The 15,201-nt window shown below is 39.1% G+C and overlaps 1 protein-coding gene across 3 annotated transcripts in view; it reads right to left on the bottom strand.

Annotated features, from left to right (window-relative positions):
• Positions 1–15,201, bottom strand: part of axdnd1 (axonemal dynein light chain domain containing 1) — a 166,354-nt gene that overhangs the window by 77,439 nt on the left and 73,714 nt on the right. For all 3 annotated transcript variants that reach the window (XM_043699576.1, XM_043699573.1, XM_043699575.1), the window contains exons 12-14: positions 11,283–11,387; positions 8,722–8,842; positions 5,436–5,537 (exon numbers count right to left, since the gene is read on the bottom strand). In XM_043699576.1, the coding sequence (XP_043555511.1) occupies positions 5,436–5,537; positions 8,722–8,842; positions 11,283–11,387 (328 nt within the window). The remainder of the gene's footprint in view (positions 1–5,435; positions 5,538–8,721; positions 8,843–11,282; positions 11,388–15,201) is intronic.

Raw genomic sequence — 15,201 nt, 5'->3', positions numbered from 1 at the left:
AAAATTTAGTCAATAAAGATGCTATAATTGGTTAACGTGCACAGTCAATAATACAGAAATAAAAATGCTTATCCTGATAAATATCCCAAAATACACACTCTTCAGGAAGAGAAAAAATTAATTTATCTGCAAAGATCAGCTCCCTGATAATAAAACACTTTAACCAATGTGTTGATCTTGAAGGCAAAAGGATAAAGCTTAGAATATACCAGAGTCTGTTGCAGTGATCTTCTAGCATGTATCGTCAAGTATGGTCAAAATTATGCAAATAAAGTTTGCATGTGAAATACAATTTTGAGATGTTCCTTTAATCACACGTTTAAAAGAATGAATAGGCTTCACCTTGAAGTAGACAGAAGTGTTTTCTGAAATCACAAAAAACAGTTAGGTGCCTTGCTCTTAACCAGCTTTCCTCCAACTCAGCTTACTTTTAGCAAGCTTTTCTCCAACTCAGCTTGTTCTTAGCAAGCTTTCCTGTATTGAACCAAACTACATAAGAACCTCACCAAACCACTGATCAAAACAGCCCCAACAGGGCTTTACTGTAAAGCAGATAGCTATCATCAGTGATGTGATTTACAGGAAGCCTTGTTTAATTTAAAAACTCCATTGTCTCCAATGAATTTTAAGTTAGCTATTTTAAAGAAATCACGACAAGCATTTCCATAATCCTTCAAAACCTAAATTTTCAAAGCAATATTTAAGATCAAATGTCCTTGTAAAAGCTGTCACCTGCTCCCTTTCTTATTCCCTCTACTCCTCCTGAAGTTGTCGACAATAATTGTGATTTCATAATTGCGAGTTTACAGATATCGCACCACACTATTATGAATCCAAAAGTCAGTGAGCTGGATAGCTGGTTTACGATACAAAGTGGCTTCAACAGCAGGGACTCAATTCCAACTAAAGTTGCCATGAAGGTCGTGCCTTCTTAAGCCTGTCCTTCACCTCAGGCATGGTGACCCACCAGTCATCTCTGGCTATGGTCCTCTGGCACTGAGACAAGTTGTTTTTTCTTTTTTTTCAGTCTGCTAAGTACAGTAACAGAGAGCTCCACCAAATCAGGAGAAGCATAGAAAGGCACAGTCACTTTGACTGTCACTAGGAGTGATGCTGACATTGCAGGTCATGATTCAAACAGATGGCAGTGTAGCTCCTTTGTGAATCACAGTTGATAAACACGATACTTATGGTTTAGGTTAGAGTACAAAAATAGATGCAGAAGACCTGATACACATCAGGTTTCCTACTGGAAACTATTTTTCCATTGCTCTTCTTGCTAATGCAAACAACTAGCCTTCTTAACTGCAGGATCTGTATCTCTCTCCTCACACAACAGCCTGGGAGAGAGTGCTTATAATGTACAATTATAGCGAGTGGTGCACCCAGAGTTCTTGCAGTAACAAAGAATGCCTTCCCCATGCACAGCACCAATTACTTCAGTCTTTATCACTGTAAGCAATTCCACAGTACTCCCACAAACTCAAGCAAAGCTATTGAAAAGTAATAAACAACAAACTTTTAAATTGTTAATGATCCAATAAATGGAACTAATTTGAGGGGCGGGGGAGGGGGCTCATTCTGCTGAAAGCATATTGCATGACAAGTGTTTACCAGAGTAACAAGGTCCAAAGTGGCAGCATGAGATTATTTGAGGGTGTTCACAAAGGAACTATGATTGATGTGGTGCCATGATCCCCAAAAGGTTTTTGATAAACTACGACATCAAAAAACTTGCCAGCCAAATTGCTGCAATGAAATAAATGAGATAGTAATAGCATATGCAGACTTGGCTGAGTGATAGCAAACAAATTAATAGTGAATGGTTGTTTTTCTAATTGGATAAATGAATATAGGGGATTTCTAGAGGTGAATCTTAGGGCTACTGCTTTTCATGATATATATGTGTAACCTGGACTGAGATGCGCAAGGCACAATTTCAAAATACAACACAAAATGGAAGTATTGTGAATTATGAAGAAGATATTGATAGATCTCCAGAGGTCACAGACCAGTGAAATGAGCAGATGCACAAGAGATGATAATTGATGCAGAGAATTGTGAAATGATACATTTTGGAAGGGAGAAAGAACTCGGAGAAGCAATGTTAAATATATGATCATTCTAAAGGAGATCCAGGAGTCTACGTACCGGGGGTATATATGCACATGTTATTGAAGGTAACAGAACAGGTTGAGAAAACAGTCAACAGGATCATGGGCTTTACAGAGACAAAGAACACAAAAGTGTGGAAGTTAGGTTAACATTTATAGAACAGTCTCAACTGCAATATCCTGTTTAATTTTAGTCAGTCTGTTTTAGAAAGGATGCAAAGTCATTAAAAATGGTGCAGAGATGTACTTGTAAGGTTCCAGTGTTGAGAGACAACAATGTACAGGTTGGACAGGATAGGATTGTCCTCCAGTAAGAAGACAGAGTTGAGAGGAGATCTGATAGTGGTGTCCAAAATCATAAAGCGACTGAGACAAAAAAGGACTTGAGGACAAATCTTTGGAAGCAGTGAATGGTTAGTTTATAAAATGTTCTAGTGATAGTGTGATGGAGGCAGATTCAATCATGGCTCTCAAGAAGGAATTTGATAATTACCTGAAGGTGAAAATTTGCAAGTTTGGGTAGAAAGGCAGAGAGCAACCCCAGCTAAACTGGTCTTGCAGAGGGTGGCTGACAAACGACAGACCAAATGGCCTCCTTCTGAACTGTAATCCAACATAAGAAAAATCAATTGGCAGAGATCTGACTTCCATGGAGAAAGAAGAGCTGGCTAAGGTCGACTGGAACAATACGTTGATGGGAAAATATGTAACTGAACAGTGGGCTACCTTCAAAGAGGAGAAGGTTCAAGTACAGCTGAGGTATATATTGGAAAAAATAGTGAAAATAAACCCAGAGTTGTCAAAGAGAAAGAAATTAAGGTAAAGAAGAAAACATGTGTCAGGTAGAAAATACAATTGAGAACCAAGAGGAATACAGAACCAGAGCAGGGGATGAAAAAGCAAATAAAAGAAGCAAAGAGAAATTATGAGAAAAGACTTCCAGCCAACATGGAAGGTATGCCCCAAAGACTTGTACTGACATGTAAATAGTAAAAGAATGCTTAAAAGAGAAGTAAGACTGATTAGAGACCAGAAAGGGGATTTACATAAAAAAGTGGCAGACATGGCTGAGACAGTAAATGAATACTTTGCAACTGTCTTAACCAAAAGGAAGATGTTACCCATACCATGATGATGGTGGCGGAAACTCTAGCAAAGAAGGATTCAAAAGGAAGAAGTTCTTGATAGATTATTGGTACTTAAAGTTGACAAAGCACCAGGACAGAAAAAGATGCGTCCAAGAATTATGAAGGAAGTGAGAGGGTTAGTTAGGTTAGTTTTCAGACAGTTGGCTTTTGAAAGAGTGAAATCAACAGTGGAGGTTCAATTCCCATACTCAATTAAGTCACTATGCAGTCCTTGTTTTCTCAACTTTGGCCCTCATCTCAGGTTCAACAAAGGTTTGATGAGTTTAATGTTGTTGATGCAGCGTATATGGCTTCTGGAAGGCATTTGATATGGTGCCACATAACAGACATGAGGAAAGTTGTTGGTCATGGACTAAATGCAGTATGAAGTAATAGGAAACAGAATAGTGGTTAATGAACATTCTTCAGACTGAAGGAAGGTTTGTATTGAAGATTCATAGGAGCTGCTGATAGGATCCTTGCTGTTCCTGAAATATATCAATGATCGAGGTCTTGGTGTGTGGGACAATTTCAAAGATTACTGTTGATATAAAGTGTAGAACTGTAAACTGTGAAGAGGGTGGTGTAGAACTCCAAAAGGACATAAACAAGTTGAAGTGGGTAAATGTATGGTAGGTGGTGTTCAATGCAGAGAAGTAGGAGATGATCTGTTTTGATCAGAAGAACATTGAAAGACATTATAAAATAAGGGGTAAAGGAGCACAAGGACCTGGGTGGATATGTTCATAGATCACTGAAGGTGTAAGAAAAGATTGAGAGACCAATTAATAAAACAAAGCATCCTTAGCTTTATTAGTAGGGGTATAGACTACAAGAGCAAGGAGATGATGTTGAATAAAACAAAAACTGAAGATACTGAAGATTTGAAAAAAAAACAAAGTGCTAGAGAAACTCAGCAGGTCTAGCAGCATCTCTGGAAGAAAAAAACTGAATTAACATTTTGCATCCAGCGTCCCTTCCCCAGAACATGTTGAACTTGTATAAAATACTTGCTAGACCTCAGCTGGAGTATTGTGCACTGTTGAGGGCACCACATTATAGGAAGGATGTGAACATTTTGGAGAGAATGCAGAGTGATTTACAAGAATTGTTCCAGGGATGATAACCTTCAGTTCTGAGGATAGACCAAAGATGTTTTGGCTGTTCTCCTTAGACAAAAAAAAGGCTTACAGGAGATTGATACTGGTTTTCAAAATCTTGAGCAGCCATGATAGAATAAATAGGGAGAAACTGTTTCCCATTTGTAAAAGGATCAAGAACCAGAGAGCATAGATTTAAAGGGATTTGCATAAGAAGAAAAAGTGATGCTAGAAAAGATTCTCACAGAGTAAGTTAGTTCGGTAATGGAACACTGCCTGGAACTCTGGTGGAGGCAGGCTTAACTGATGTATTCATGAGGGCATTAGATGATTATTTTGATAGAAATCAAGAATGAGGCCATGGGAATAAAGTAGGAAATTGACAGTAGATAATTATGCTCATTTGAAGGGTCGGTGCAGACATGATGGGTTACATGGCCTCCTTCTGTGCTATGACACTTCTGTGATTCTGGCCTCCTTCTGTGCCCTGTAAAGTTTCATATAATCAAATAGCGGTTCAAATAATTCTGTTTTTAAACTTTAAAGAGAGTCAAGTCCAAGTCAGAGTTATTCTATGAGAAATTTCAAACTAATACATGGAAAATTATAAATTTGCATGTCATATTTTTTGAATATTTTCAATGGTGCAATATTAACACAATTGGCAACAATAATAAAAGACATTCTGTCAATTAAAGGCCTGTATTCTGATAAAGTGATCTAAAACAAAGAATTTTAGGGCACACATAATTGTGAATGATAGAGTGAGCATTAGGGACAAGACACTTTTCATTGATTTATAAAGTAGGTACTTTGGAGACAAATTGTACAACACCTACCATTGCCATTTAAACAAAGGCTTAATGTCAGAACAATGCGTTATTCTGTACCTAAGCCTCAAAAGAAAATATGCTCCAGTTTTATTTTTATCCTCAAGAGTAATCATAACATTTGCAGGAAATTCCAGCACAGGCTATGAGTTTTGCCACAAATTTGGTCCAGGCAACCAAACTGACATTTCATGCAATTTCAGGTAATGTTTGTGGATTAAATGTTTAATTTTCAACTACATCAGTAAATGAAAGAGTTACTACCTTTGTACCAAGCACTGTGGCAAAGTGTTGTGCAACTTTAACCCAGAGTTTCTCACTGACTTGAAGGTCATGAACTAGTTTGAGATCCTGCTCTTCAATCACCTATAAAGAGAACAATGAACAAAGATTTCTTTGTGTAAATTTCAGGATTTCACCAAGATCTAACATTCCAATTACAAAACTGATTTTTGGTCCAGTCATCTATAATGGAGGCATTTTGCACATGAGATGTTAAAGATACTTCTAAGTATGGTTCAGTACAGAGACCTTCACCTGGTTTACCTTACTTGGTCCCATACCAAATGCAATTTATTTAATAAACTGGACACTTTCCTGATTCCATGGTGTTAAGTGACAAAATTCTGTTTTTAAAACTGCAAAGTTGGATTTTGCTGCACTATTTTAATTCTTATATTTGTCAAATAAAATTGTCACAGCAAATTAAAATAGCTTAATAAAACAAAATGAATAGGAATTTCTTTAACTATTTATCCCTCTTTTACTTCATTTACTTGCATTTCAAAACATTTCAAGTGACAGATGAGTCCCAGTCCATGTCATCTCTGCAATACCAGTTTTGAATTAACTCGTGATTTTGCTGGAGATTGTTTGGATAAAGTAATGGAGAAACTATAGTGACATGAAGACAGTAAAGCCGATTTTATGCAGTATGCAAAATAGATTACATCAAACTGGCAGCCTCTTTTGTTCATAGGATGTGGGCATTGTTGGCTATGCTAGAAGTTATTGCCCATTCTTAATTGCCCTAGTGAAGATGATGGTGAGCTGCTTTTGTGAACCACTGCAGTTTTTAAGGTGTGGGGGCACCCATAGTCCTGTTAGGAATTGATTTCCAGGATTTTGATCCAATAACTATAAAGGAATGATGATACACTTCCAAGACAGGGTAGCGTGTACATTGGAAGGGAACATAGAAACTAAGAGTAAGAGTAGGCCATTCAGTCCTGAACATACAGGTGATGCCATATTCAGTCATATGTTGTCTTAATATCAAGGACAGTTACTCACACCTCACCTCTGAACTCTAGTTCTTTTGTTCATATTTAGAGCAAAGTTGTAACAAGGTCAGATGGTAAGTTGCTTTGTCAGAACTTAAACTGAATACTGGTTAGCAGGTTATTCCTTTGGAAGTGTCTCTTGATAGTACTGTCAATGAGCCCTTCCATCAATTTACTAATAATTGAGAGTGGATTTATCTTTTTTTGTATTGAGAGGTACTACTGTACTAATATAACTCGGCTAGGGGCATACAGTTTTCAGTACTACTGTCGGAAAGTTATCAGGACTCATCATGTTTTCAGAATCGCGTGCCTTCAGCCATTTCTGAATATGACATAAACTGAATTGACTGAAGAATGGGGTCTGTGATGCTGGAGTCCTCAGAAAAGCCAAGATGGATCATCCACTTGGACTTTTGGGCAGAAGATTACTGCAATGCTTCAGCCTTGGTTTTCAACTTGACTCCCCCAGTATTGAGGATTGGACACTAGTTAAACCTCCACCTTCTTCAGTTGTTTAATTGTCCAGCACCACTTTATAACGGTTGTGGCAGGACTGCAGAACTTAGATACGATCCATTGGTGTGGAATTTCTTAGCCCTACCTATTATTTACTGTTTCCACTATTTGGCATGCTAGCACTCCTGTGTTGTAGTTTCACCCAAGATTAAGGCTGACATTTTTTTTTGCTATGCCTTGTGCTGCTCCTGTCATGCCCTCCTGCACTCTTCCAAAGAAAGTCTTTGGATTAGAAACATTAAGTCTGTTGCTCTCTCCACAGCCACTGCCAGACCTTCTCTATTTTCTTTCTTTACTCCTGCAATTTTCATCAAATAAGAACTGATCTCTCAGCTTGATGGAGAAAGTGAGGACTGCGATGCTGGAGAGTCAAGAGTTGAAAAGTGTGGCACTGGAAAAGCACAGCAGATCAGGCAGCATTCGAGGAATGGAGAGTCAATATTTTGGGCATAAGCTCTTCATCACCTTTCGACTCTTAGCTTGATGGTGTGGCCACAGAGCTTCACATTTAGAGTGTTACTTCTGTTTGAAGTCTGACCCATTTCACATCATAGTAGTGCTACCCAGGGTGGAGTATATGTGTGTACACAGGATTTGCCTTCACACAGAGTGTGCAGTTGTCACTCCTCCTGATACATTCATGGACTTATCTATCTGTGACAAGCAGACTGGGAAGGGTGAGATCAATTAAATTTTTCACTCTTGTTGGATCCTTCACTACCTCCTTCTGATGCAGTTTAGCAGCTGTGTCTTTTAAGACCAGTTTAGTCAGTAGCAGTGCTACACAGCCACTCTTGGTGATGGCTTTGAAATCCTCCATCCACAGTCCACTCTCAATCATCAGCAAATTGATCGGAGGGCTCACTGACAACACTGCCAAGAGACACTTGCAAAGGAATAACGTGCTAACCAGCGTTCAGTTTAGATTCTGACAAGGCAACTTAGTATCTGACCTTGTGCCCTTGACACCCTCAGTGCTTCTTCCCGGATGTGTTTCAACATAGGGCAATATAGACTAATCAGCCAAAGGTGGGGAGGATGGGTGGTGGCCATTAGGAAACAACATACTCAGGGATGGTGATACTAGTAAATGGGACACCCAGCCCAATTATTTTCTTGTTTGTTTTGAACAAGGTAAAAAATTATTTCTGACCATCATATAGACCCAAAATAGATATATATAAATCAATATTTTCCAATCCACTACTGCCAGTGTGGACATTAAAAACAAATGAGGAGAATGACCTGGACAGTCCAAATTCTACAGGTTAGCTCACCATTCTACCAGTATAGCAGCAATGACATGCACTGCAGAGTTGTTTTCCTATAATAAAGAGATTGGGACCTATATTTTCAATCTGTGAAGGAACTATGGAATAACCAAATGTATTGAACAATACATTTTAACTGAATTGAGCATAATCTCTCATCAGTAATGCAATGTGATTATGACATCCACAAAACTGAATGCAAGACAATTTGTATATTTTGCAGAATCCCCAGGTGTGTGTGCAATGTTTGAATGGATTCACTTGTCAAGAAATCACATAACTTACATGGACAATGACTTATTACTAGAATCTGCAAGAATGCATCCCATCCAGATAGGCAGCTAAATAAATGATTGAAACGTACAAATAAATATGCTGTTTAAGATGAATGACAGGGGTGAGGGATGGGGCAGGGTGAAGGATGCAAATTAGTTATTGCAGTCAAAGTACAACACATAAAAATGCAGTGTGATTTACCTTCAATGCCAGGCTATAGGCTGCTTCACTCCACCAATCCTTCTCCTGGGTCAGGGCATTCACTTGGGAAATTAATCTTTTTCTCTGCAATTCATACAACTGGTGATATTCATCCAGCAGACTGTGAATATAAAAACAATTTATTTCTCTTGTTTGGAATCAAACAAAACTTTGGTTGAGTAGCAACTACCAGTCATTCTAGTGGACAAGCTATGTACGTGATAAGTTTTACAAAATGCCTACTGACTGCACATGCTCAACCCCTTTTGTCCCCCTCAGGCTGTGCATACGGATGCACTTTCAATGCCAGTTCTTACTTTTTTAAAAAAAATCTACTATGTCTAACAGGTGTTCTCCCTCCTCAATACATGTTTTAAAATAGTTTTACATTGTTTTCAAGGTTTCTAAAACTCTTACTTCAATTTAAATCAGAGATGTCACTGTTAAGACACTTAATCCTAGGTGTCAGCAGGTAGAGTTTGAATTTTACAGCTCTTGGACAAATAAGAAATTATGGTTAGAGGTCTAGTTTAGGAAAGTGCAAACTGCAGAACACAACTGTCACTGCACCGAAAGCCTTTAGCTTGTTTATGACCCCTGGAGGTATGACACAACATACCATTACATTAACTAAGTAGAATTTAAGAAGGCATGAACTACTCCACTTGGCTCTATCCTATCTCTATGCCATTCTCCTCTTCATGGAGAAATTAAAGTCTAAAGGCATTGACTTGCACAGCCAAATTATGTCTCATGGTGATGAGTTTCAAGAATGTCATCCTGCCTTTTCTTGTTGCTGGAAAGCAGTTTTCAGAACAGTGTGAACATGTGGCTTCCTTCAAACTCACGGTATTAAACATCTGTGACTGTCCTGGTGATTGATATGTGGTTGAACCTCTTCACCCACTTGTCGTACACTTTCCACTCATATCATCCAATTGGCAGCCCACTCACCCCTCATTCTACAGGAGATACCTTTCTAGTAGTAGCACTTCATTTTGGTCCCACACTCTGAAGAACCTCTAAACTGAGAGCATTGCTTCTAAAAGACAAAGCTTTCAGTCAGCTCTTCTGTTGGCTCTCAGTTCCTGGCACAATTGAATACCAACCAGGCCATCAATAAGATCTTGCCTCATTTGAATTTGCAAGGCCGTATGCATTTTGCATGCCATTAGTAAAATCACAAAAACTTAGGAAAATGTCCTAAGTGGTGAGCAGACATTAGGGACTGGTCCAATGTAAGTTTCATGCTATTTTACTCGACCCTGCCTACAGGGAACTAGTAAAAGTCTGCCATTTACTTTCAAATGTGCTCAGCAACATTATCTGCAAAACAAACACTGCTTTTATCAGATTTGCAATACGTTTTGTACAGCCTCCTTTGGTAGATCATCCTGCACATCCACCACTTTTATCTAAAGGAGCTGTGGCTGAGATTTCCTACTTCAGTACTCTCCAGCCTGTAATCCCTGCCCATTCACTGTGACACTGAGACATCAGTCATCAGATGCTGTATCATGGTTGGTCCATGGCTGTGACAAGTTAGTCAGCACTTACATATTGATCCCAGTGCAAAGGCAAATTTGCAGAATTGGAAGCAAATTCCTCCATGCTCAAGATCATTCATGTATGCTGTCTCACGAATGAGGATATCACGTCTCAACTATACCAAAGTTACATGCAGTCAATTGCTGGCTAAAAGTGTGAAAGTGAGTAGCAGTGGTTTCTTCATCAGCAGCCTTTTCTTCCTCTTCAACATTTTTCTCCTGTACAACCACCTGACCAGTTCGCAGATTCATCACACAGATTCATCAAAAAAGACAACAGAATTATGGTTTTCATTGCAGGTTTTGGAAGCGCTTCAATAAAAAGAAATCAAAAGGTGGCTGCACTGCACTGAAGCAGGCACAGTCAGCAAGGGAAAAGAATGTTGCCACAGGAAACAGGTGAACAAAGCAGAAGCAGCCAGTTCGGAACAACCACTGCCCTGCCAGACCCAACTAAATCTCCGATCCTCAGGCACCGTCATTCACCTTCGCCACTGCCCGTGCCAGGTACACCAACATTGGAGAATATCGCTGCAGTCGATGTTGCCATGGTGCCCTCTCACCACTGCGGCCCCAGCCAATGACGAAGTTATTCATCCTCAGGTGCCATGCTTCGCCACTGGGCTTACCTTGCTACAAAGATAGCCATGGAAAAATTTCAACCTTGCCTTCTGGACTGATATGTTAAACTCCCATATCATGAAAAATACAAATCTTTATGGAGTTTAGTCCTCTTTTTATTGTCCTTACCTCTCACTCTTTTACGTTGAAATAGACCTTAAAATCCTGTTTAGCCTCGAGCTAAGTTTTAAACATCACATTCTTTCAATCATTGTGGCAATTTATTTCCAATTCTAAAGCAATGTATGCCTCTAACCTACTGCACTGAAACCTTAATACATATTCTGTGATTGGTCAAAACTCTTCCTTGATAGAACTCATTTTCATGTTTACAGAATTCATAGTTTTCTTTTTTAATCTGCCAGTATGTGTGTCAGAACACTGCAGACTCACTTGGCATGTTTCTGGGCATCAATCAATGCATCACTCAGATCAGTCTGTGTTTTCTCAACGGTCTTAGCCACCTTGTGATCACGTTCTCGAAGTTCACCAAGTTCACTGGAAAAAAGACACAGATTTGGCATAGTTCACATGATCTACGATAAAGGAGCTAATTACATTTGGAAGTATTTTGTCTGCACACCTATGTTTAGTGTTAACTGTGGCAATTTAAAAACCTCGATGATTCATAAAATATATTGCTCATTTCATGATGCTATGAACTAGATTAGATTAGATTACATTACAGTGTGGAAACAAAAATGACTTAGATGTACGACATAAAAGTTTACACTAAAAGTTTTAATTATATTATTCAATGTGATGCAAGTATTACATGGTTCTCATCTTTTGTGCTTTGTGCTGAATTAGCTGAGATGTTAGTTGAGTTGTCAAGGAGGTTACAAAGGATCTTAGAGCCCATTACCTTGAGGAAAATAGCCTATATTTGCACCCACTGATCATTCCTTAATGATTTCTGATGAAAACACAGAATAGGATTAATGATTTCTGATGAAAACACAGAATAGGATTTCAAATAGATTGGGTGCATGACATACAACTTGCTACATTCTACATTCTATTGATTGCAGTGCAAAATTGTGTTGTTTACTATAGTGATCCAATACAGGTTATTTCTCGCATGGTGGTCAAAGTTGAAGTTTGATGTCCTCCTCACCTCCCCCCTCCAAATGCTCAAGATCCACATACAGAATTAAAAATGCTATCTGTGTAGTGGGTTTATAACTGGACACCAGTGTAAGTCACAACAGGATAGCATATGAGGTAATATCACAATACTAGCCCATTACTGCCCATCATATAATTTATCGGGCATAAAGACTAAATTTGAATATTCCAAGAGAGGAACTATCTGCTTGCAAAAAATTAATAGTGATGATTACTGATATGTTGGTACATGTTGGAAGTTTAGCTTGCATTTTCTTGGACACCAGTCTTTGACAATATGGGATCATTTCATTAATACTAAGGAATATGGGGAAGAAGTTAAGTACCATCACCAATACGACAGAGGTAGTGTTAGATAAACTAATGAGGCTAAAGGCAAATAAGTTCCCTGGCACTACCCTAGGATCCAAAAAGAGGTAGCAACAGATGGTGATGTATTAGTTGTAACTTTCCAAAAATCCATGGATTCTGGAGAAGTACCAGAGGAGTGGAAAATTTCAATGTGACACCCCTATTCAAAAAGGTCAAAAGACAAAAAAGATCACTATCGGCCAATTAGCCTCACATCTATAACTGCAAAAATATTGGAATCAATTATTTAAAAATAGCAGAATATTTGGAAAATCATAATCTAATCAAACAGAATCAACATGGCTTCATAAAATGGAAATGGTGTCTGACTAATTTAGAGTTTTTCAAGGAAGTGTTTTTCAGGAAACCAGGAGATGTGTTGTATTTTGACTTCCAGTTCAACTAGGTCTCTCATAAAAGATGAAGTCATAGGAGCCTATGATAGTGGAGGTAGTACATTGGGGCATGGATAGAAAATTGACTAATGTGTCGGAAATAGCATGGGGGATAAGGGGTTCTTTTCCAGGTGGCAACCCATAACTAATAGGGTTCCACAGGGATCTGTGCTGGGACCAGAATTGTTTGCAACATATACTGATAACTTGGAAGTAAGAAAGCAAAGATATTGTGGCTAAATTTGCAGGTGACACATAAATAGTTGGAAAGGTAGGCAGCAAGAGGGCTACAAACAGTTTACTGAGAGATATTTGATAGGTTTAGTAAGTGGGCAAAAAACTGGCACATGGATTATAATGTGAGAAAATGTGAAATTGTTCATTTTGGAAGGGAAAACAATGGATCAAAACTGCAGTAATCTGCAACACAAAGGGACTTGGAGGTACATGTGCATGAAATACAGAAAACTAACACACAAGTGCAGCAAGTAATCAAGAAGGCTAATGGAGTATTGATCCTTACTTCAATGGGGTTTCAGTATAAGAGTAGGGAAGCTTACTGCAACTATACAAGGTGCTGGTGAGACCACAACTGAAATACTGTGAGCAGTTTGGGCCTCTTCTTTAAAGAAATATGGCAATCCATTGGAGACAGATCAGAGAAGTTTCACTCGGGTGACTCCTGGTATGGAAGGTATGTCTTATGAGCAAAAACTAAACAGGTTGGACTCTATTCACTGGAGTTTAGAATAATGAGCTCATAGGGACTTTAAAAGCTTGACATGGTAAACGCTGAGACGATGTTTCTCCTCATGGGACAGCCCAGGGCCAAACAGCATACTCTCAGAATAAAGGGATGCCAATTTAAGTTTGAACTGAGGAGGAATTTCTTCTCTCAGAGGTTTGAAAGTCTTTGGAATCCCTTGCCACAGATAACTAGGGACAGAGTCTGTGTATATATTTAAGGCTGAGATAGATTGATTCCCCAACTGATCAAGATTCTAAGGTTACATGAAAAATGCAGGAAAGCTTAAATGAGAATTGTCAGATTACCCATGATACTACTGAATTGTAGAATAAGCTCGAGGGCTGAATTGCCTACACCTGTTCCTATTTCTACAGCCTTAGGTTTTTATGAGCTTGTCCACCCTGTTTACAATATGGTCAGAAGTCAACGATCTTTGAGGTTTCTAAACCCTCCCCTGATTTCTGTAGGACTCAAGCATCTCCCTCCTTCATGTACTGTCAAAATTCACTGTAGTGAGAACTATTAGTATAGCAATACCAAAGGATTCACAATTCCAATCTGACCTATTCATAATATAATCTAAAGAGATGTAAGATTGCTGGGGGTGGCAGGAAGGTGAAGTAATCAGATCAGCCACCATCTTATTGAATGGCACAGTGGCCTATTTCTGCTCCTAATCCATATCTGCAACTTTATCAGGACATAGCTGGCAATTGCTTAGTAGCCAGATTATTATCTAAGTAATGAGTGGCAGCTGGTTCAATCATCAGGAGGCTTCACAGCCAAATCCAAACTTGTCCACCCCCTTGCCAAAATCCAAGTGTGTATTTTCTAGCAGAGGATAATAGATATGGACTAGGGTTTGCAATTTTAGAGAAGATTTGTAGATCAGGTTGTAAGTTTGTTCACCGAGTTGGTAGATTTCATTAGCATGCTAGGTAACATCATTAAGGAGCCTCTGATGAAGTGCTGATGTTCTGTCCGACTTGCTATTTATCTGTCTTGGTCTGTTGTGGTGAGTGATATCACTTCTGGTTCTTTTTCTGAGAGGTAGGTAAATGGAGACCAAAACAAAATGGTTGTTAATGGATTTCTGGTTTGAATGCTAGGTCTCTAGGAATTCCCGGTATGTCTTTGTTTAGCCTGTCCCAGGATGGATGTGTTGGCCCAGTCAAACTGGTGTCCCTCTTCATCTGTGTGTAAGGATACTAGTGATAGTTGGTCATGTCTTTTGGTGGCTTGTTGGTACTCATGTGTGCTGGTGGCTAGTTTCCTGCCTGTTTGTCCAATGTAATGTTTGTTCCAGTCCTTGAAAGGTATTTTGTATATGACATTTGTTCTGTTATTTGTTGGTAAGGGGTCCTTTAAATTCATCAGGAGCTGGTTCAGTGTGGTGGTAGGTTTGTGGGTTACCATAATGCTTAGGGGCCAGAGTAGTCTGGTCTTCACCTGGTTGGCTAGAGTCTCTGGGCGTGTTGTGTCTTCCTGTTTAGGTCTATTGTGTAGAATCGGCAGACTGTGCTTGTCGGATTCTGGATCAATGGTGCTGGAAGAGCACAGCAATTCAGGCAGCATCGAGGAGCTTCAGCAAAATCGACGTTTCGGGCAAAAGCCCTTCATCAGGAATAAAGGCAGAGAGCCTGAAGCGTGGAGAGATAAGCTAGGGGAGGGTGGGGCTGGGTAGAGAGTA

The sequence above is a fragment of the Chiloscyllium plagiosum genome, chromosome 11, assembly GCF_004010195.1.
Source record: "Chiloscyllium plagiosum isolate BGI_BamShark_2017 chromosome 11, ASM401019v2, whole genome shotgun sequence".
Lineage (NCBI taxonomy): Eukaryota > Metazoa > Chordata > Chondrichthyes > Orectolobiformes > Hemiscylliidae > Chiloscyllium > Chiloscyllium plagiosum.
The sequence above is the reverse complement of the archived record's forward strand: the minus strand, read 5'-3'. Positions and strand labels throughout refer to the sequence as shown.